Source organism: Hydra vulgaris, chromosome 13 (genome assembly GCF_038396675.1).
Source record: "Hydra vulgaris chromosome 13, alternate assembly HydraT2T_AEP".
NCBI classification, from domain to species: domain Eukaryota; kingdom Metazoa; phylum Cnidaria; class Hydrozoa; order Anthoathecata; family Hydridae; genus Hydra; species Hydra vulgaris.
In genome coordinates, this window is record NC_088932.1 from 54,872,227 (window position 1) to 54,896,500 (window position 24,274).

Genomic DNA, 24,274 nt, shown 5'->3' on the forward strand with positions numbered 1-24,274 from the left:
TATTAACATGTCGAAAAAATTATCGGCATGCCATTTATAGGAGCTGCCACTAATGGTCCACTAAGTAACCCATAAGCAAAACTCCAATAAACTTCTGAAATGCCTATGTAGGTCCACTGCAAATCCACAAACATTGTTTGCTGGGTATCGAATTATAGTTTATTTCGGAAATATAAAAGTAATACATAACTATATATAATATATAAGTGGATAAAATTTTAACTAAAATAGTAATAACTACATTTAGATTACTAATAATAATAACATGATTTTTAAGTGCCACTGCATAAAACTAGGCCACAGTCACAATTCTTTAAAACAAACTGTTGGAACATAAAAATGTGGTCCACCACATAAAAGGTTTGTACGCCACATAAAAAAGTGTATACACAACATAAAAAATTTTTCTTTTTCCTTATAGAGAATTATTGTAGAAAAAATACAAACTATTTTCAAAACTTGGTACATAATATATAAATTGTACCAGTAAAATCTATTACTAAAAAACTCACTCTTGAAGCTTTTGCACCATATTTCCAAACTGAACCTGGTTGTTAATCTTGAAAATCGAACTCTGCCAGTTTTCAGTGATACTTTCTTTCTCTTTTTTTGAAAAATATAATTTCCGTTTAGCATGCGAATAATCAGTTGAGGACAAACTTTTGCTTAATTGAGGATATGAACAATCATTTGATATACTTTTTGAAACCAATTGCTTTGAACCCCTATTTTCATCAGATATTTTAAACTCAGTTTCATCAAAAACATTTATATCAGTTTTTTGCAGCTTATTTACAGTTGGAGTTTCAATTTTTTCAAAACCAGATGAAAAATCTTTGTTCTCTAATTGTGCGTTATGAATTGTATTTAAAGATTCCAAAATTTTTTTTTTATTATTATCTAATATAAGCGGATTTTTTACTTCATATTGACTGTCAGTTTGTTGACTGTTTTCATGGATTACATTGAAGGAGTTCGCTCTTGTTTTTTCAAGTATTTTTTTATTGTCTTCACAATCACCATCAACATGCATTAAGTTGGATGTTTTAATATATCCGCAATGTGGTATCGGATTTTTTGTCGGAATATTAGATAATTTACAATCATTTAAATGCTTGGTTTCAGCAAGACTAATTTTTTTTTGAAACGAAAAGTTTGTCTCATGAGACATACTAGATAAGCTGTTCAAGTACTCTGAATGATCTTCAATATTTCTAGAATATTTGCTATCAAAAATAAAACTTGGGTTTATATGGCTATTATTACAAGTATTTGTTATGTTGTAACAAAGCTTTGACAGTTTAGCCTTTTTATTGGGTATCTTCAACATTTTTGCATCACTATGTGATGTTGTTGGTTCTGGTATTAGTGTCTTTGAAGTTAAACTACAATTAGAATTATTCATTCGATTTGGTAGTAAATTAGCCTTTACTGATGTAGTCGAGTGGTTGAGAAAAAAAGCTCTTGTCACCAAGTTCATACTTGAAAAATAATCTTTATCATTGTCAAATTTATTTAGCACAGGAACCATTTGTGATTGATCAACTTTTACCATAGTATCTTTATAAAAATCTTCCTCAAATCTTCCAAATTGGTCAATTGTTTCCTCAACATCAGTCAATTCTTAACAATAAAATATTAAACCTTTTAAACTATATCTATACTTTTAGATAATAATTACTATAATAACCAAGTGTTTTAGTTTTAAAAACCAAACCACCTTGTTTTATTTTTATGTTAACATATATATTTTTTAAATGTCTCTTACTTTGGTCTGTGGTAATATCATCAAAAAGATTAGAAACAGAAAAATCATCATAAAAGCTGTTTTGTGCACGTAAACTTTGAAATGTGTTCACTTGAGATAATATACCTCCATCTGAAAGTTTTTGACGTTTACAAACTTGATTTTCATTCTGATCATTGTCATTCTAAATTTTTTAATAAATAAAAAACTAATAAAAACAGAAAAAAAAAATCCTATATGTGTTTAATAGTACTTAAAAGTAATTACCTTGATATAACCTGACCTTTTTGGTTTGTAAGAAAACGCTTTAAGACCATTAATAACATTTTTTGAAGTAACCAAATTAAAATTCTAAAAAAAATGAATCATCATCATCATCATCATCATCATCATCATCATCATCATCATCATCATCATCATCATCATCATCATCATCATCATCATCATCATCATCATCATAATCATCATCATCATCATCATCATCATCATCATCATCATCATCATCATCATCATCATCATCATCATCATCATCATCATCATCATCATCATCATCATCATCAGATTGTATACTATTTAAGTATAGCAAAACTGTGTTACAATGACAAAAGTTAAAAATATTTTCAATCAATAAAAATCATGAAAAACTACCTGAAGTTCTTGTTTACAAGTCGCTTTAGCTGAAAAAAAAAAAAAAAAAATTAATAAAAGCAAAAACTTTCTTGTATCAGTTGTTTTTTGTATTGTTTTTTTAAAAACAATTGAGTTTCAAAAAAAGTTCATGGGAACTCGGTTAAAGATAACACAAATCTTTTTTACTTTGTATGCACCGTTTATTTTTAAATACAAATAGTGTACTTTCTATTTGCTATTTATTTTTAAATACAGTGTACTTACAAATAAATAGAGAATGGCAAGCACTAGGTGCATTAACCTAACTCTAATTACAAAACTATCAAATATAACATTGTGCATTCCTGTGAATTGTTAAATCTTTTGTTTGAATCATTAAAGTAACTAATTCAAAAATTTTGAACAGAAATATATACAAAAAATTTTGAACAAAAATATATACAAAAAAACTACTCTACTGAAATAAAAATAAACTTTCTTTCAAGATATGAAATGACTTAGATGAAAATACATAATTTCAACTTGAATTATTAAGACAAAAAAAAAAAAAATCAAAATCAAACTAATTTTTTTTTAATCTGTCTCTTATCTTACAATAATATAATATTTGTCTACTATCTTACAATAATATAATATTTGTCTATTATCATACAATAATATAGTACTTGTCTATTATCTTACATTAATATAATATCTTTCTATTATTTTACAATAGCATTATCCAGCATTTCAATATCAATACAAATTTTACAATAGCATTATTCAGCTATTCAATAATTGCTAATAAATTGCTTTTCTGGTACTTTTCATCTAAAAGCATTGGGTTTAACCATGAAATCAGTTAATTTTGTTTGAATGCTCAATTGTTCAATTTCTTTGTTTAGAGCAACAATACACAACTGAATATCTTTTTTCTCATATTTTTTAGTAGAACCATTTTCCCTTTTATTTTTATCCTAATATTGCATATATCGAGAATGAGTTATCTTGCGACTTTTTGTTAACTTATTAGCAATTGTGAAATTGTAAACATCCTGTTTTGCTGCATTTACATGGTCATAAACAGTGGGCTGACTAATCAAAGAAGTTTGTTTCATATTATGAATACAAATTTCTTTTTTGATACTAAAACCTCACTCAACAACACACTGACTATGAAATTAAGGAAAAACTAGGATACAGAATTTAAAAACTTTGATCTTATTTAAATGAAGCATTAAAAACTTGTCGGTTAAACTTTTCCTTATTTACTGTTATGGCTAAACTCTTCCTTATTTACTGTTACACCAGATTTTGTAAAGTCTTCAAACTGATCTTTGGCAGAATCGCAAGTTTGGACAGATATCAACTTGGATCTATACAACTAATCAAATAGCTGGCCAAAACCAGCAAGTCTAATTTCTTTGTTATTAACCATATTATTTGGGAATAGACATGCTATATTTGGCACTAACATATACTTCAAAGGATTTCTTTCGCAGTTTAACCAGCAGAGTCATACAATCTTCTTTAAATTTGTGTTTTGCATTTTTTGTTGCGAATTTAGAGCGTAAATTAAATCTGACTGCTGTTCCAAAGTGTATATGATTAGCTGGCAACAAGCTTTATTTTTTTGACATATCAAACTTGATAAGTTGGTATGAAGTGGTTGCAGCATTCAATATATCTTCTTTTATAAAGGTAATCAAAATCTTTTTAAGGTATTATTGAGGAAAAAAAGCATTGTAGAATTACTTTAGAATGCCACTAAATACTCTTTCAAGTGCCAAGCTATATCAATGAAGACTTCATATTTTTTATTAGCATATTGTCCTTATATTGACTTAACAGTATATCAAACAACATTTAGGCCTTTAGATAAGAATTTTGCTAATTCTTTGGCTAAGACTTACCCAATATAAATAGACTTTAACAACATTTTCCTTAATACTAATGGTTCTATTAGCTGCTTAATCCTCAATCCATTGAGTTGGACAGAATCTAATAGAAAGTAAAAAATACACTTTGAATAAATAAATGATACCTCCATTTAAGTTTTAAGTTTCAGCTGCTTGTGTGTTTAAGAATGGAAGGAAGAAAGCTGAAGGAATAGTAGTTAGTAAGTTTTAAAATAGAATGTGGTAGGTTATAAGCCATATATACACTATAAGGCCCTACTTATAAAATAGACAGTAACTGCAAAATTTCCATTCTAAGATATTCTTAAAAAACAAAAAACGTATTTAGCCAACCAGTCAGCTTAGTACATGTCAGAAACTTTTAAAAGAGCTTTCCTGAGGTTTTAATAATTTTTAAAATTTTTGATTTAATTAAAAAAGACTATATTTATTTTCTTTCTTTCTTTAAAACATGCTAACAAATTAATAAGTAATTTTAATGTATTAAAATTACTTATTAATTTGTTAGCATGTTTTAAAGAAAGAAAGAAAATAAATATAGTCTTCTTGCTTTGTACTATGAAAGAATATATGTTAATGAAGTAAATTTCAGTCCTATGTCATTTTTCATTTTTTTTTCACTTACTGTCTATTTCGTAAGTACGGTAATATACATTAGAAGACATTAAAAACCATATATAGACTAAAAATCAGTAAACTTTAAAAACCTAAAAAATATTTTTATAATATCATTACTTCAATGGAAACTTTTCACAACAGTTTTCACTTAGACTCCTATGTAGCAGGTGAATCATTAAAGATTTGCCAAACTCTTTGCCAAATCAGGTTACCCTGCTACTGGTAACATGTAACCCAGTACAATCTGCTTTATGTCAGGTTGCTTTGTAGGATACGCCTTTTTGGGCAAAGGCTAGGAGATGCCAACTCCTACTTAAAACACCCCCTGCCTTTGAGCTCTTGGTTGAGTAAAGACTATCTCGATAAAATACTCATCTTTGGCAAAAAAATAAAAGCTGTCTCGATAAAAATACTCATCTTGGGCAGATGTTAAATGCAACCGGTTACTGTCTTGTAGAAGGCCTCCTAGGCAAAGACTTAAGGGGTACACAGATTCTATCTGTTAACCAGCCTCGCACCCCTTCTTCATCTATTAGGCTGGCGCAGATGTATTTTTAATACATTGTTTCCAGTTTAGGATGTTGAATGCTGGATCTTCTTGACTCAATGCATATGTTTTGCTTGTGTCTCTGTTTTTATGACTAGGCAACTCATTCTATTATCTCCTAATGAGGGCACAGCTCTAAAACTCAGTTTTATGGTTCTGAGGCCAGCTGGTAATCAGGTTTCCTGAACTCTGTGGTAGCTCTCAGAAGGGCTAATTCCATCAACACTTAAAAAATATCAAAGAATTAACAGTGCAATGTTGCGCATGGATGATGTCCCTGTTTGTACTTTTGGTGTGCATTGCAGAGGCCACATTTGGAGCCCTTTGTTACAGCTTAGGGTTTATTAATAATAATGAGGCGATTGCTTGGGCTATTAAACAGTGTTCTGAGTATAATCTATGCTTTGAGTCAAGTTCTTCAACAAATTTAAAAATAAATAAAGTACCAAAAACCATAAAACACAAAATACCATCATCATCACCAAGTTCTCAAAACCCATCAGTCACTAATATTCATGGGCTTCGAAGTAACTTTTCTTCTGCTGAGTCTTATCTCTTGCAAAGTTAACCAGACCTACTTGCACTTTGTGAGACTAATTTAAGTTCAGCTGGCTCATCTTGCGATCTTAGTGTTGATGGTTATCTTCCTTTAATTCGTAAAGACTCTAATAGTCACATGCTTGGCCTGGGCATTTACATTCGTAAGAATTCGCCCATTTGTCGTAAAATTAGGTTTGAATCCACAGACTATTATTTCATGTGCTTTTGTTTAGCACCACTTCACTGTATTGCCGTTCTATTTGTTCTATATCGCTCTCCTTTATCTCAAGACTGCACTTTTTTTGACGTTATTCTGATCATATTGACCAAGCCCTCTCTCCATCAGCTATAATAGCTGTTGTTGGTGACTTTAATGCTCACCACTCTGAATGGCTTGGCTCTAGTGTCAGTGATTCTGAAAGCATTAAAGCCAACAACTTTTGCCTTTCTCAATCCTTAACTCAAATAGTCAACTTTCAACTCACTTTCCAGACAGCCTGAATCATTTACCTTCTCTACTTGACTTATATCTTGTTTCTAATCTTAGTCAGTGCTCAGTTTCTCCACATTCACCCTTAGGTGCTTCTGCTCACAGTTTGATCTCTCTAAACCTAATATCTCGTTCTTCTTCATCACCACCCCCTATTATCGTACCTCTTACAACTACCTCACAGTTGACTCGGACTCTTTCTGTGATTTTCTTCGCGATGGCCCTTGGCTAGAATTCTTTTGTCTTCCTGTCGACAAATGTGCTTCTTACACAACTTTGTGGATTCAGGCTGGCATGGAATCTTTTGTTCCCTCTCGACAATTCCAGGTTAAGCCTCACTATCCTCCATGGTTTTCCTCACACTGTGCTGCTGCGATTGCCAATCAAAACTGCTACTTCCATATCTATCAGCAAAACAATTTTCCAGAAAACAAACGTCTGTTTATTACTGCTAGAAACCACTGTAAAAAGGACAACATACCTATTATTGTCTTGCAGAATTGTTCTCCGGAGCTGTCGTCTATACTCTCAAAACTATTTAACAAGTGCTTATCAGAATCTTGTTTTCCAGCCTGCTGGAAAGCGGCATCTGTTATCCTTATTTTCAAAAATTCTGGAAGGCGATCCGATTTTTCTAACTACCCTCCCATTATTCTTCTTCCTATCATAAGCAAGGTTTTTGAATCTTTAATTAACAAACACTTAATTTCTCATCTTGAATCTAATAAATTACTTTCTGACCATCAATATAGATTTCAATCTTCTCGTTCTACAGCTGATTTGCTAACAGTAATACTCGATAGGTTTTATTGTGCATTAGATGAAGGTGGAGAGGTTAAGGCCATCGCTCTTGACATTTCAAAAGCTTTTGATAAAGTTTGGCATGCTGGTCTTCTCCATAAGCTTTCTTCTTATGGTGTATCTGGCAACATCTTTAGATTATTGAATCCCTTCTTTCCAATTGTAGTATAAAAATTGTCCTCGATGGACAGCACTCTTCTTTTTACTCTGTAACTTCAGAGGTTCCTCAAGGTTCTATCCTTGGCCCAATACTCTTTTTAATTTACATTAACATTTTTTCAGATATTCTCACATCTAAGGTGGCATTGTTTGCTGATGATACTACCATTTATTCTTGTTGTGATAAGAAACCAAACCCTCTGATTGCTTGGAGGGGGCATTTGAGCTTGAAAAAGATCTCACTTCTGCCACAGCATGGGGCTCACAGTGGCTGGTGAACTTCAATACAGTTAAAACTCAATTTTTTTCAGTCAATCGTTATCACAATAAGTTAGATCTTCCTATAATTATGAACGGTAATGTACTTGATGAGTCATCTACTCTTCATCTTATAGGATTAACTCTTACTTACGATCTTTCTTGGAAACCATATATCAAACCGGTTGCAAAATTAGTATCTGCTAAGGTTGCATCTCTTTATCGAGCTCAACACTTTCCTACTTTGGATTCTATTCTCTATCTCAATAAATCTCAAATCCGGTCTTATAAGAATACTGTTGCCATATCTGGGGTGGATCTTCTAATGATGCTCCTTGTCTTTTGTAAACATAGTTGGACCTGCTCTTGCAGCCAACCGCCAACCGTTATCACATCGTCGTAACGTTGCTTCTCTTTCTCTTTTCTACAAATACTATAATGGGCACTGCTCTAAAGAGCAATTTTTCATTTAATTAAGTCTCATCCTTTTTCTGTGACAGTCCTTTGTGCTCCAAAAACGCTTATTTGTCTAGATTTTTTCCTCAAACATCAGTTCTTTGGAATTCGCTTCCTTCATCTTGCTTTCCTGATTCATTTAATTTGTAATCCTTTAAGTCGTCCATCAATTGTTATCTTGCTCTACAATCTTCATCTTTTCTCTTCCAGTAACTTCTAACCTTAATTAGTGGTTGCCTGCATCCTTGTTGGAAGCAAAGATGTTTAAAAAAAAAATCGCTATTTTTAAGTTCTATGGTACCATAGAATATATCAATTCAACACCAGAAGATAATACACCTTAAATCACATACAGCCCACAATTTCCAATACTAAGTAGCAATGGCAACTTGGAGCCAGAGCTGGATTAAGGTGGGGGCTAGAGGAGACTGTAGCCCTGACTAAAGTAGCTTTGAGGGCAATTCAAACAGACAAACATAAAATCAAAAGAAACTCTGAAAAAAAAATCTTAGAAGAATAACATGGAAAAAGGTCTCCTGCTTTAAAATAGTCCTGGGCTCCGAAAAGTCCTAATATGCTTGGAGCTAGAACGTTGTTTGTTAAAAAGATTTAGAACTTTCTGGTTATTACTTTTATTATTATTTTTTTTTTATCCATCGAGAGTTAAAGCAATTTTTTTGGCAGCAATTCCTTTAATGCTTTACCTAAATCTGTGCTTAAATTTTCAGCATTAGGTTGTTTTAAAAATTTTGAATCTAAATAATGAGTTTAAATAAAGCATGAGGACTCATTCCGATAACAAATTAGAATATCCATCCCTCTTGAAGTATATGATTCATAGACTCATAATAGGAGACAAAAAATTGGTGATAGCTGGTGTAACTTTGTGTAACTTTCTTAATTATGGTGTAACTTCCTTGTAATTGGTAATGTAAGGGTAAATTGTAAACGTTATGATGTAACTTCCTTATTTAACACATATTTAAAATAAAGATACAATCTAAAGTTTAATAAACAGCTATATTTTCTTCAATGAAAAACCTTTAATAACTTCACTAGCTGTAAAAATGACTTTAAACAACTCAAGCAAATACATGATTTAAGTGAATAGTGTGACACAACAACCTTTAAAGTCCACATTAAAAGTGCAGGCAGGAACAATGTAAAATTAAATAGATTTCAGAATTTTTAAAGGTGCTTCAAAAGAACAAGATTTTTCAATTTGAAGTGTTTGTTTGTCAAAAAAGATACCATGCTTTTAGTTTCTTCTACTTTCTCTTCCACCCCAACTCATGACTTATTACTGATACTTAATTTGAAACTACACATGCAAATTCTACATCTTGGTTACATCTACAATTTATTTATGCACAACTTCTTTTAAACCATAAAGGATTAAAATTCATAATCACACATGTCATTAACCTTTACTTTTGCTATTGATATTCACTTATTGCAATTGGCATGTCCTTATTAAGGTTTTTCAATATGTTTTCAGTACAATTAATTTTACTTTATTCTAAAAATTCATTTGAAAATGAGGATTTAAAACATGGCTTTAGAGATAGCAGAAAGCATTTCTAAAAAAATGACAAAAAACAAAAACAAAAAACAGAGCAAGGCCTAACATGTTTTTCTTGAGAATTCTCCTATAATCAGGTATGTTGCTTTGTAAAAACTAAACACATATAGGTATACAAAAATAACAATACTTGAATAAGAAATGGTTTTTAAAGCTGTATCTCAAGGATTAAACCTGAAACATTGTGCATAGTATGCGACTGGGGTTGATATTTGGCCATGTTTGATAAAACATAGCTGGGGCCGGGGTTTGTGACCGCGGCTGCATTACTATTAATATTCCTTATAAATATATTATTGTTATTTCTCATCGTCATCATCATCACCATCATCATCATCATCATGATCATTATCATGATCATCATCTCAACATCATCATCATGATCATACTTATCATCATCATCATCATGATCATCATCATTATAATATCATTATCATGATCATCATCATCATTATCATCATCATGATCATCATCACAATATCATCATCATCATCATGATCATCATAATCATACCAACATAATAATACCTTTATAATAATACCAACAAATAAAATATTATTTTATTTGTTGGTATTATTATAAAGTCAATTTACTTTGTGTTATACTATGTAATCCATCTACTAAGAGGGAAAATTGAAAACTATGGGTTGGTTGAGAAGACAGCCGGGAAGATGAATTTAACATTTCTTTTGCTAAGTAATTATTTAACACAAAGAAATTAACACTTTAAGGAGTAGATGTGCCTTTCTGTCTCACACACCTGCTAACTATAAAATCTTAAAGAAAACAATACAACTTCTGGAAGAAGCTTAAATATAGAACTTGTGTGAGATTGTGAGACTTTTATTATATAGGCAATTTGTAGACCAAGAAATTCTACAAACACAATTGAAGAGTGTTTTTTTAAAAGGCGCAAAGTCCATTTTTTCAAAAATTGAGTTTTTTCAACATTTGAACTTTTTATTGATTAACATACAAATCTAACAATGCTAGTATCAATAAAAAATTTGTTCATCATCTTTATTTACGATTACAAAATTATAGATATTAGAAAAATCTTCGCCAGACAACTAATTTTTCATGTTTTTCTCAAAACAATAAAAATGTGACTTAGCGCCTTTTAGAAAAATGCTCTTCAAATGATTGCCAGTTATAAAAATAATTTTCTTATTTAGAACTGCTAAATTTCTAATTGCATAGTAAACTTCAAGCTTTGAAACGTGTTAAAAAGAAGCTTCAAGCTGCAAAAGGTAAGAATGTGTGTTCTGAGGATGGCAAAAAATTTTTTTTAAGAAAAGGGTTTTGTCTTGTTTTGGTTATCATTAAGTTAAAATAAACTAAAAATAAATAAAGAATTAAAACAAATTAAAAAAAAAGAAGATATTTTTACATTATTTCAATTAATTCATACCATTTTAATATACTATCCTCTATTTTTAAATGTGTTAATTTTAGTATGTTATTTTCTTTTTTTTAAATTAGTAATTATCCTTTACTACATGTAAAATCGGCTTTACATATTAGTTGTTCTTATAATTCTTATGTTCAGAAGTTGATTGTAATCTAACAGTAACTTAAACTTTACAGCTTGTTTCAGTTAAAATCATGAATTTGGATTTTTTTTTCAGACTTGTTTCATTCTTTCCAAAAAAAATGAAACATAAATCTACTATCAACTGAATGTACAAAAATAATTCCATTAAAAGAAATACATAAGTGTACCGACTGGTCATATAAATTTTGATGAAAAAGCCATAAGAACACCATAACTTGTATTCTTAATAAACATCTTATCATAGAGAGTATATATATTTGTTAAAGTCGTTAATATTTTTTTACAATATGCAAACAATGTAAAAATCGCAGCTGATTTTTTAATATGCTCAAATAGAGTGGAAAATTAACCATACTTAAGAACTTTTTTTGTAATAGAACACTTTGTAAGACTCAATAATTATTGTTTTGTTAAATCTTTGTAACATAGGGCTTTTGATGCAATTTTTCTGATTTGATCATCTTTTTTTATCAATAATTCAAAATTGAACCATTGAATTAGACTTTAAAGTTCAACATGACACCATGTATAATTTTACAATCTTCATAAAATTTTAAAAATGCTAATATCAGGAGGTAAAAACTAGTATTACTATAAAAACTAGTTACATCATGAGCTTGCTTTTATTTTTGTACAGTCACTAAAAAATGTGAATCAGTTAGCAGAAAATAAAGTCAACTGATCTTAGTTTCAAAATTTGTATCATTACATTATTCTGGTACTATTTTTATAACTGTTGTTTTTTAAATTATACACTACTAATTTTTTAGGCTATGTTGATAATTTTACGCTAATAAATTGGTTTTTATAATTTCACATATGAATGATGTTGGATGCATATGTAGGATTTTTCTACATATTCTTATGCTTACACTGATGTACTTATACTTATCTTGGTCCTTTCGGCAAAAAATATTGAATGTAATTGATGACAAGGCCTTGTTAATTATTGTTTTTCAACAACAAGAAAACAGTTTGTATAGTTTTCAAGCTAAAACAAATATAAAAAAATTGTGTTCTTTTTGGTTTCAAAATAATTGTTGCAAGTTGCAAACTGGAATTCTTAGACAGTTTTAATTACCTTGGCCATTTTTTTAAGGAACAAGAGTAACAATTTGAACTATCAAACTGCTGCATGTACCAAAAAATAAGTAAATATTGATTTCAAAAACCAAGTAACTAAAAAACTAAAAATGTTGCAACTTAAGGGTAATTAACAGGATTAAGAAAATTGCATGGCTCATTGCTTAGGTGGCATTTTTCAAAATTAGCCAGAAAATAATAGCAGAGTAATAAAATTCTGCTATTCATTCTCCTGATCTCAGTGTTGATGGGTACTATCCTTTGATTCACAAAGACTCTAATAGTCACATGGTTGGCTCTATACTCCTATGCCAATATTGCGGTTATTGGTGACTTTAATGCTCATCACACTGAATGGATTAGCTCTAACGCCACTGATCCTGCTGGCACTAAAGCCTTTAACTTCTGTATTTCTTAATCTCTTAATCAGGTAGTTAAATTTGTGACTCATTTTCCTGACAACCTTAATCATTTACTGATTCATGTTCTGTCTTTGATCTTTGCTTGTGTCCAGTTTCTCCTTTTTCTCCTTTAGCTGGTTCTGACCATGATCACTTTAAATCTTTCATCTCAAACATCCTTTTCGAACTAACCTCATCATTTATTAAAAAGTAAATATTTTCAGGATTGTAATTTAAAATCTAGATCATCAAATTTCTCAATTTAAAAAAAAAAAAAAAGATTATATGGTCCTAGCTTTTTTTCAAGAGTAGTATTTTTATGAAAATGGAATATTATGATTTCTGTGACATGGTGCCTGCAAGCAAATTTGAGACTGTATTTACCTAAATTATTGCTTATTCTGTTCATAGTTTCTTTCTTTGTAGTATTAGTTGATGTTGTGTTAAAGCACAATCCACCAACATTTGCATTGCATTATTCTTTTATATTGATCGTCACCCAATGAAAAGAGTAAAGAACACGCACCTAACAAAGGTTAAACAAGTGCAATTTGCCATTGACATTCACTAATACAACATTTGCATTTTAATTTTCTTTCTTTTATCTGTTTTATTTAATTGTTTGTTAAGGTTTTCTCATCAAAATGAATTATACATGGAAATAAATGGATTTTTAAAAATATCTTCTTTGGCAATATTTGCAATTTGATTATTTTCTTTTTCCATTCTTCTAGCAGCAGTTGAGAAGCTTGATTTGATGGTTTTTATATCTACTGCTGCAGCTTGAACAAACAAAGTTGTAACTTTCTGCAGAAACATAGAAGAGATTTACTAACAGTTGCCATTAAAGCAACATTTCCTGAATATATATCTTTAAGAATGTTGGCTTGAATTGCTATACTCTTTGATTTATTTTTTATTTTTATCCACTCGCCTGGTTCAAAATCAGAATCAGAATAATTATCTGAACTGAGTTCAGTGTTAATGCTGATTTCTCCTTGTTTTTTTTTTCTATGAATATATTAATAGGTCTCTAAGTAAAATTGTATGATTTTTCTTAGAGACCTATTTTACCTATTTAAAGAAAAATTTATTTCATTTTTAAATATAAGTTGTAGATTAGCATGAAAAGCAGAAATACAAGAGAAAAGAAATACATAAATAGTATAAGGGAAAAAATATAAGAGCAAAGAAACTAACATAAATTTAAATGTATTTATGAAATATATATATAGACAATATCTTAATTAAAAGTTAAATGTGTCGGTAAGAATCAGCATAGTGTAGGTGTTAAAATAAAATTGAAAATTTTGTAAAATCAATATACTAATGTTAAACTCAGTATAGTTTGAGGGTAAAGTAATCCAACAGATAACATAAATATCTTGCAGATAACATAAGTATCTTGTAGAATATGGTGTTAATAAATAAGCTAACATAAGTATTTTGCAGATTATGGTGTTGATATTGAGATCAAAGGTGTATAATTGAAAATGATTTATTTTTAAAATATTTTAAAAATCATAATAATTCTTCATTTTTTTATTGCCATTAAATGAAGCATACCTGACATAGCAGGCCAGGCTTATTGATAATCTGAAAAAAAAAACCCTTCAATATCACAGAAAAATGCTATTTTTGACCAAACAGAAAAATGCTATTTTTGACCAAATTTTTTTTCAAAAAATAAACTTGAGGTAGTGCTTAGAGTAAACGAAAATTGCCATGTAAATTTTAAAATTTTTTTTCTATAATTTGCACCAAATTTAGCAAGATACATACTATTGTTTCAAAAATTTCCTCAAACTTAATCACCCTAATATACATACACATATATATATATATATATATATATATATATATATATATATATATATATATATATATATATATATATATATATATATATATATATATATATATATATATATATATATATATATATATATATATATATATATATACATACATATAAACAAATGACAGCAGATTAGGTTATTTTAGTTTTAGATTTACTAAATAAAAAAAGTGAATTCTTTTTAAATTTTTCAACTAATGAAATGATTTAAGTAATAAACTTTTAAAATATATAATTGTTTAATCTAAATTTATTATATCTATATTGATAGATAAAAAAAGGATGAAACTTAAAAATGGTGAATCATCTCATTGCTTAATTATAAAACAATAAATTAGCATTACATAAATTCAAACAGCAAACATTGCCCTAAAATAAGTTTCAATGTAAAAAAATATATAGAGAGTTTATGAATAAATCTCATTTTTTCTATTTTATAGAAACCAATATTTTGTAAAAAAACATAGCAAATAAAACTAAAAAATTTTTACATCTTTTTGGTGGCAACTTTTGAAGACTGCTGGGTTCACCTTTTGAAGACTTTTTGTTCTAGATAAAATTAAAATTGCTAAGATATACCAGAAACCTTAATTTGATGCAGAAATAATAAAGCACCTAAAACTTTTAAGGGTAGAAATAAAATATGAGGTTAATAAAGTAAGGGTAAAAGAAACCATGTACATGTAGTAGTGGCTTTTCGTCTCTGCCTTCATGTGTGTAATTCAGTGGCAGATTACCTATAAGGCAAACAAGGCAGTTTCCTAAGGCCCACCAAATAGAGGTGTAATTTGAGCAAAAATAAAAAAGTTCTTTTGTTTACTAAAATTTTAAATTATTTTGTTTACTAAAATCTCTTTTTGTAAACAAAATAATAATGCTTTTTTTTAATTGTAATATAAAGTGTTTGACCAATCACAGAACACCCTCCATCTTAAAAAACTTATTCATCACAAAAAACAAAAAAATTATCTATAACTTATAATTAATCACTTTTTAGTTTTTATACATCTAAGCATGGCCCTCAATGTATCTCTGCCTAAGGTCAGAAATGCCTTAATATACCACTGATGTAAGTTTTTTTAAGTAAACAAAAAAGAAGGCCCTATAAAAACATACATTTTTTAAAAATGAAGCCTAATATATTATTGCTTGCTATTTCATTATTTTTCAAAAACTTCATTGAATATGTCAGTTGTCAGAAATTTCAACAAGGATAACTTTTAGTAAGAAAATGACATTTTTTTAATAGAAAACCAATAATGATAATAATAAAATACTGTTAAAATTTAATGCTATGCTACATCTTTCACAGAGTTTTAATAAAGTTACTTTTAGTTGATATTTATAAATGTTTCTATTGGTAATCTCTTGCGGAATTCACAATTTTGACTTGAATATTTCTTTTCATTGAATAAATGTTTGATGCCTTGAATATTCAAAGAGGAAACTGAAACATTTAAAGAACATAAATGATTTGGTGATATTTTCCAAGTTATTTTCTCTACACCATGAGGAATTATGAATTCCAAAATAGATTTAAAAATGTAAGCAATTCATTTAAAGCTTAACTAGAATCATTATAGTGTATTTAAATTTCTTTTTTATTCTGTGAAAAACTCAACACGACGTTAAGTCTTTCCAGGATTGCATTTTATTAATTGCTTTTTATAAGCACTTTATTTTCATTCAGTTAATTGTCTATTTATTTAATATCTCAATATCCTTTTCCAAAATGCTAGCATTAGTTTGATAGGTATTTTTTAGCTACTACTTTACCATCATTGGCATATAAACATTTTATTAATAAGTTGAATAGTAATAAACTAAAATGTACGATAAAATGAATATAACTATGTAACAACTGTAGTATTTTGCTACCAGGAAGTTGCATCAACTACATTAAATAATTATAAAATCATGAAAAGAATTCTTTAGAATTAGGATAATTTTAGACTGGTCATTTGTTTTTATAATTTAAAAAAACAACTTATTTTCATGTCTGCATTTAGAAATTAATTTAGAAATTAATTAATCAAATTTTTTGTTTAGTAAACTTTCTTGATCTAAATGAGTGATAATTTCAAATTTTTCTTGTAAACATAGTATACATTTTTTGGAAATGTTATTATAGGCAGGCGCAGTTTTTAGAATAGGCCTGTTTAATTAAAAATTAATACTTTTTCCTTTCAGTAGCCAAATACATTTTGATAGCATAGTCTCTTTTGAGTATTTTTTTATGTTTAAAAGATTGTGTGTGGTTGGCATAACGTTCTTTCCATTTGCCCTTGGTTAAGCCAATGTATTGTTTATCAGGGTTGTTTTGCGAGGAAACAATGCATTTGTAAATAATATTCTTTGATAAGCAATTGCCATTCATAGGGCAGTCAATTTTTTGCTTGCAGTTAAAATTTTCAGTATTTATTTCTTTGGGAAATTCATTTTTGTTAATCAATGCAAAATTATGGCCTTTTATAATTCTTTCAATATTTTTTGTACAGCTATAGCTTACCTTAATAGAGTTTCTGTTAAAAACTTTGTGCAATTTATTAGAGGGAGGGAAATGTATGTAAAACGCTTTTTTAATATTAGTTGAAACATTTTTGCTGTATGGAGGGTTGAACTAAATTATATTTCTGTTTCTAATTTGCAACCTTTTAAACATAAAAAATACTCATAAGAGACTAAGCTATCAAAATAAATTTGGCTACTGAAAGAATAAAATTTTAAATTTAAATTAAACTGGTCTATTCTAAAAACTGTGCCTGCCTATAATAACATTTCCAAAAAATGTATACTGTATATATAGAAAAATGTATAAAAATGTATATATAGAAAAATGTGAAATTATTACTCATATAGGTCAAGAAAATTTACTGAACAAAAAATTTGAATCAATTTCTAAATGCAGACATGAAAATAAGTTTCTTTTAAAAAATTATAAAAACAAATGACCAGTATAAAATTATCCTAATTCTAAAGAATTCTTTTCATGATTTTTTAATTATCTGTAGTTGATGCAACTTCCTTATATCAATTACCAACTTCCTGTGAAATAATTTTTCAATAATTTGAACTTTTTGATGTTTAGACATTCTTTCTGATGAGCCTGCTGATGGCGAAACTTGCTGTTGAAGATAAAATATAGATAAGTGTTTTTACTAATTTATTATTGCTCTGTTCTTTAAGAACATTGAGCACTCTATTTGTAGATTACACTGACATAATTTATATATTAAGCTCCAGGCATATACCTACTCTTTATTGGGCAGGAACTGCAGCAGTACAGTCTACCAGATCTTCAGCACTTATACTTATCATTATTTTAAATTTAGTAGAATGACTGAGTCTATTAGGTAATTTTTCATCATCTGAAGAATCTAAACCAAGTTCCTATTCAGAATCAATTCCGGATGAATAAAAGTTCATTGGATTTTACTGCATTAATTGTGATACTACCTTTACCTCTTGCTTCCTCAATCCTCTTGAGTCGAATATTTTTATTTTTAACTGAATTTTGTAATACTTCACCCAGCTCTTCTGTAATATACATGTTTCGATCTCCTTTTTGATCTAGATAGCACTTAATATCCTTCTTTTTAGGATTCTCAGAACAAAAATGATCCTGATTTACTCTTTCATTTACTTTATTATTTTTTATTTAAAAACAAATGATTTAAATTATTTAAAAATAAAAAATGTACATAGAGCAATTATAAAAACTAATAACCATTAAACTAAAATATTTGGATCGTCATCTCCATATTATTTTATATTTTGGATAGTCAAGTTCTGTTTATCATCTCTATGTTATTATTTGTTAAAACGTCAATCAAAACCTTAAGAAAGTACTAATGCCCATAATCTGCACAAAAAATCATCGGAACAGTCACTTTACCTAAACTGTCCATTTAAAACGTTTTATTTCTAAAGGGCTTCTTTAACAACTTCATTAGGCTTTTTATTTATATAATATAAATTATATCTTACTATTTATATCTTTATATCTTAGACTTATATCTTTACTATGAAAAGGTGATCAGTAAATATTTGTAAAAAAAAATAAAAATATTTACAGATTCAGAGATTCTTTGAAGAACAGGTTTGCAACAACGATGACCACAGGTGATATATGTTAAAGAAGTAATATGACAAAAAAAAAAAATTATACTAGTTCCATAAAATAAGACTTGCCTCTCAATTGTTTATAAAATCTTTAAGATAAAATTTAAATTAAAAAAAAAAGTGCATAATTGGTAAAAACATGCAAATTTAATTTTACTATAAACAAATTTCTTTGCAAAAGAACAAAACTTTTTATTGTAACTGCATAATAAACTTTTTAATAATGTAAACTGACAGAAAAGATATTTCATTTTGTTTACACACTTATGATTGCAGTCTACATAAGGTTTCATTTTCTTGAATGTTGAGTCTGCAACTAAAACAGTAAAAGTTACTTAAAAATTTTCTTTTGAGAAAGTAATGCCTAAAGTTGTATTTACATAATAAAAATATAAATAAGAAAAAGTATTATACATAAGTAAAAAAATAAATATTAAAAAGGAAAGAACTTATAAAATTAATAAGAAAAAAAAAATTCACTGTATGAGTTTTCCTCATAGAAATTTTTATTTAAATCCACACTGTAAACAGGAGTAAATGATGTCTGTACATCTAAACCAACTATAAAAAAATAAGTGATTTATTTTAAAACTAAAGATAATTATTGAGCAGTCATGAAATTGCAGTTAAAATCTAAACTAACCATAATGTAAATTGATAAGGTTAACACTAATAGCAGCATTTACAAAACTTCTGATGACTGTAATTTTTTTAGACCATGCATGTCCATGAAAGTTGTGAAGACTAAATATAAAATTGAACACTTATATAAACTTATATCAATAAATACTTACATAAATTTAAATTATACTATAGTATATTATAACATATGAAATATATAATGGAATTTAGTGAGAATTCCAAAAATCCATAATAATTTTTCCATATATATATATATATATGGAAAAATTATTATTATTAAAAATTATTATATATACATATATATATATATAAAATAAATTTATTAAAAATTATTATATAAACATATATATATATATATATATATATATATATATATATATATATATATATGGAAAATTATTATGAATTTCTGGAATTCTCACTAAATTCCATTATATATTTCATGTTATAATATCTAAATAAATATATATATATATATATATATATATATATATATATATATATATATATATATACACAATTTCATATTCAAAAGAGTAGACAGATTCAAAAGAGTAGACAGATAAATTGTTCAAAGATTAGGTTAACTCTGTTACTGTTTATATTTCTCTGTTTATATTTCTATTTCATTGAAAAATAATAGAACAATTTTAGAGCTATTTAATCATTATATTAACATAAGTCAAAATGCAAAACTGTTGAGAAAATAAATATAAAATAATTTTAGATTCAATATGAAACTCATTTTTAATATAAACAATAGGATAAAAGAAATAAAAATAAACAATAAATATGGGTTTGAACTTCAATTAAAACTTTTAAAACTCTTTAAAAGTAATGTATATTATACATAATTGTATGTATGCATATTCACAATATTTTTGATTACAATTTTTTACATCAATGTTTTTTGTAAAATTTTTATTTGTAAAATTTTTTAATAATTTTGCTTTATTTGAGACTCAACATTTTTTAATAATAAAACAGCCCTGTTCATGTTCAAAATGACCTTAAAAAACCTTTAAAAATCTTAATAAAACCCATTTGGCACAAAAAATTGCTGTAAAAACCAATATTTCTCATAATGCAGTTATGTGGGCGTTGCAAAGAAAGCAAGAAACGCTGAGTCACAAAGACAAATTCAAAGTAAAAGAAATCATGCTCAAAGTAAAAGAAATCGTACTTGAACTACTCCCAAAATTTGCCAATAACTTAGACCTATGGAAAAACATCACTACAACACTCTCGTAAAATATGCATTTCCGTGTGGGAAAAGAATTGTGGGTAGTGGATTTGTTTTTCAGCAGGATAACGATCTTAAACACACGTCTAAATTCTGCCGTAATTATGTTGCAGCCAGAGAAAAACAAAATGAACAAAAATATACGGAATGGCCTCCTCAGTCACCAAATTTAAATTGTGTTTTTGTGGGACAAGTTAAATAGAAGTGTTAAAAAAATGCAACCAACCAATCAAAAACACCTTTGGTTACTCATACAAACATGTTGGAGTCAAATAACAATTGAATCATTGCAGATATTGATTGTAAGAATGCACGGAGAATGTGCTGCTGTTATAAAAGGATGAGGAGGATATTTTGAAAATCAAAAATTTTAAAAAATATTGAAGGATTTTTTAAAATGTCTTCTTATCTTATATTTTTTTGAATGAATGATTATTTCATTGTAAACAATATGAGTAGTTGAAAGTGATTTGGAAAGTCTTTTTTTTAAAAAAAACTATTGAAAATATACTTCATGATCCGCAAAATAATCTCCTATATTGCTGAAAATATGATTATTTTATATAATAAACAATATAAAAACCTATGATGAGAAAAGTCTTTTTGGCATGTTGTCAAATTTATCAAGAGAACCTAAACTTTTGACCAGTAGTGTATCAATTTTTACTAAAGAACATCAATTATTATTAAAAAAAATTACCAACCTACTTACAACAGGTGATTTCAACTTACCTAATATTATATATATATATATATATATATATATATATATATATATATATATATATATATATATATATATATATATATATATATATATATATATATAAGTATAAATATATTTCGAACATCGCATTAGCAATAAATTTGTAAAAATTTTAATAAAAATTACAATATTTTTTATTCTTGACATGTTTCGTAGTCTTACTACATTTTCAAAAGATTTAATTTACAATTAAAACTCTGGTAAATAAAATTAAAAACTGAAGACAATACAGAGAAAAAATAACGGACAAATAAACTTGTTACAAACCAATTAAAAACTATATTACAAATTATGACAAAACAAACTTCCTAATATTAAAATATTAATAATAATAGTAATATAGTAAGTTAGATAGATAAATTTATAATATAATGAGATGTTTGTTTATTTAAAGAAGGATTTTCCCATTTAATATGAAGTGCTTCTTTTATTTTTAATTTGTTAATGGTAGAAGCAGTATCTAAAATCTGAAAGCAATCATAATTAGTTAGTGTTATACAAATAATGGATGAATTTAAATGTTTAAAATTATGCGATTGCTTGTCACTCGTAAGGTGCTCATTTATCCGTGTTGTCAAATGTCTGGAGGTTTCTCCAATATAACTGGCGTTACAGCTAGCACAAGAAAATTTGTAGACAATGTTAGATTTAAGCATCTTAGGAAGTGGATCTTTTAGGCAAAAATTGTTTTTTAATTTATCAGTTGTGAATATAAATTTGATTATTACATTTTTACAATACCTTTTTAATAATTTTATCAATTTTAGTTTTAGTGTAATTTGAGTAAAATCCAATAAATGGAAGCTTAAAATATCTTATATTAGTATTATCAACAGTATTTATAACAGGTGGATTAATTTTCTTTTCAACATATAATTTAATTTCAGTGTCGATAACTTTTTGCGGAAATTGATTATTTTTTAAAACTAAAGAAAGATTTTTTATATCCTTATCAAATCCAAACAGAGTTTTAATTGTAAATTAAATCTTTTGAAGTCAGTAAGACTATGAAACATGTCAAGAATAAAAAATATTGTGATTTTTATTAAAATTTATATATATATATAAATACTTATTTATATATATAAATATTTTTGCACAAACCATAAACATATTTTACTAAACAAGACCAACATTTGAATAAAAACCATTTTATTAGTAAAATCAGTGCATGTTTTGATTATAACTAATCATTTTCAATTAAATATTTAAAACTTTACTTAAATGTCTATAATTACTTAAACTATTAATCATATAATTTGAAAATACAATAAAATAAATTAAAAATTTTAACAAGTTGTGCTAAAGAAAAAATTTTAATGCAACCAAAGTAAAAGTTAAAAAAATAAACAGCATATGTAGAAAGTATTAGTTAACAACCACTATTAAGTTTCGAGTTACTGGAAAACAAAGGGAGTTACTGGAAAACAATTATTGGGAAAATAAATATTGGGAGTTTTTGGAAAACAAAGAATAGATTGAAACTTGAAAATTGAGGGTTGACCATTAGGGTTATGACAAAAAAACAATGTTTTGGCCTGGAATAGGAATCAATGAACATTTTATTACTACTAAAAATATTTCCCTCCAAAACAATATCAAAATGGATCTCAAAAGAAATAAAAGTTTCATAGAAAGTTTAAAAAAAATAAAAACTTTTAAATAACATTAAGTTTTTTAAAATATCTTGTAAAAAAAAATTACCATTTTTAAATAAAAAATTTAAAAAAAGAACATTTTATTTTATTAAAGGTTTTATTTAACAATACTTTTTTTATGGTGACATTTAAAAAAGATTGTTATTAATGAAATCTTTTTTACTGGCACCACCATGTCGTTGGGTGTTTTGGTGTAGAAATTATTTTTTTTAATTGAACGAGTTAATTGTGATTTTTTTACTAAGTATATTAATAAGTATTTAAATATTCATCATTCGCAACCACAGGAGAAACAAAATTTTGGAAAAAAATGTTTTAGTTAAAACTCTATTGACCATATCTAAGAGAAATGGGCTTTTTAAAATTTTTTTATTTTTTATTTTTAAATTGCCCATTTAAAAATTTTTTAAATTTTTAAATGGGCAAGGTCTAATAAAACAATGAAGTGTATTAAACACTGTCATACATAGACACCAAATATGCTTCTCTATCACTATTTTTACAGATATTCAAAGATTTAAGATTCCAGTGGTCATCTTGTATGCCATCCTGAATATTTTGAATTCCTTATTGATGAGAGATGTTCATTATTTAACATTTTTTTCACTGACAAGCTATTTCAACACAAGAGGTTTAATGCAGTTTGAAATTTTCAAACATTAAAATATTTTACTTAATAAACTAGAACCTTAAATTTAATAGAAACACAAAGGTTTTTTCATCTTTTCATTGTTCCTATCTTTGCAACAAATATTAAAAAATAGTAATCTGTTACTTTTTTTTAACTTTGCAACAAATATTAAAAAATAGTAATCTATTACTTTTTTTTTTCCTTCTTAAAATAAGTATTTTAATAATTTTATGTTTTTTTTAAAACAATAAAATTTATAATTAATTTTATATACTTTAAGATATACCAAACTTGATTAAAACTTAAAACTTAAACATAACTTATTGCATAATACATATATTTGCAACATATAACCACATAAGCTGACTACCATAAACTATACTAAAATTTTTGAACTTGAAACTTTATGACTTTAAATTTTATTTTATTATATTTTATATATCAAAACTCAATAATACTGTAGGTGTAACCTGTAATAATGTAGGTGCAACCTGTAATATTGTAGGTACAACCTGTAATATTGTAGGTGCAACCTGTAATAATATTGTAGGTGCAACGTGTAATAATACTGTAGGTGCAGCTTGTAATA

General features: G+C 27.2%; 1 protein-coding gene across 4 annotated transcripts in view; it reads right to left on the reverse strand.

The window, feature by feature from the left end:
- LOC101239840 (probable ATP-dependent DNA helicase HFM1) overlaps positions 1-24,274 on the reverse strand; it is a 109,250-nt gene that overhangs the window by 713 nt on the left and 84,263 nt on the right. For 3 of the 4 annotated variants that reach the window (XM_065816921.1, XM_065816922.1, XM_065816923.1), the window contains 9 exons: positions 19,389-19,489; positions 19,226-19,306; positions 18,992-19,061; positions 18,697-18,745; positions 15,115-15,172; positions 2,396-2,424; positions 2,015-2,098; positions 1,769-1,931; positions 513-1,623 (listed from right to left, as the gene is read on the reverse strand). In XM_065816921.1, the coding sequence (XP_065672993.1) occupies positions 513-1,623; positions 1,769-1,931; positions 2,015-2,098; positions 2,396-2,424; positions 15,115-15,172; positions 18,697-18,745; positions 18,992-19,061; positions 19,226-19,306; positions 19,389-19,489 (1,746 nt within the window). The remainder of the gene's footprint in view (positions 1-512; positions 1,624-1,768; positions 1,932-2,014; positions 2,099-2,395; positions 2,425-15,114; positions 15,173-18,696; positions 18,746-18,991; positions 19,062-19,225; positions 19,307-19,388; positions 19,490-24,274) is intronic. The other variant, XR_010643374.1, reaches the window with a different exon arrangement.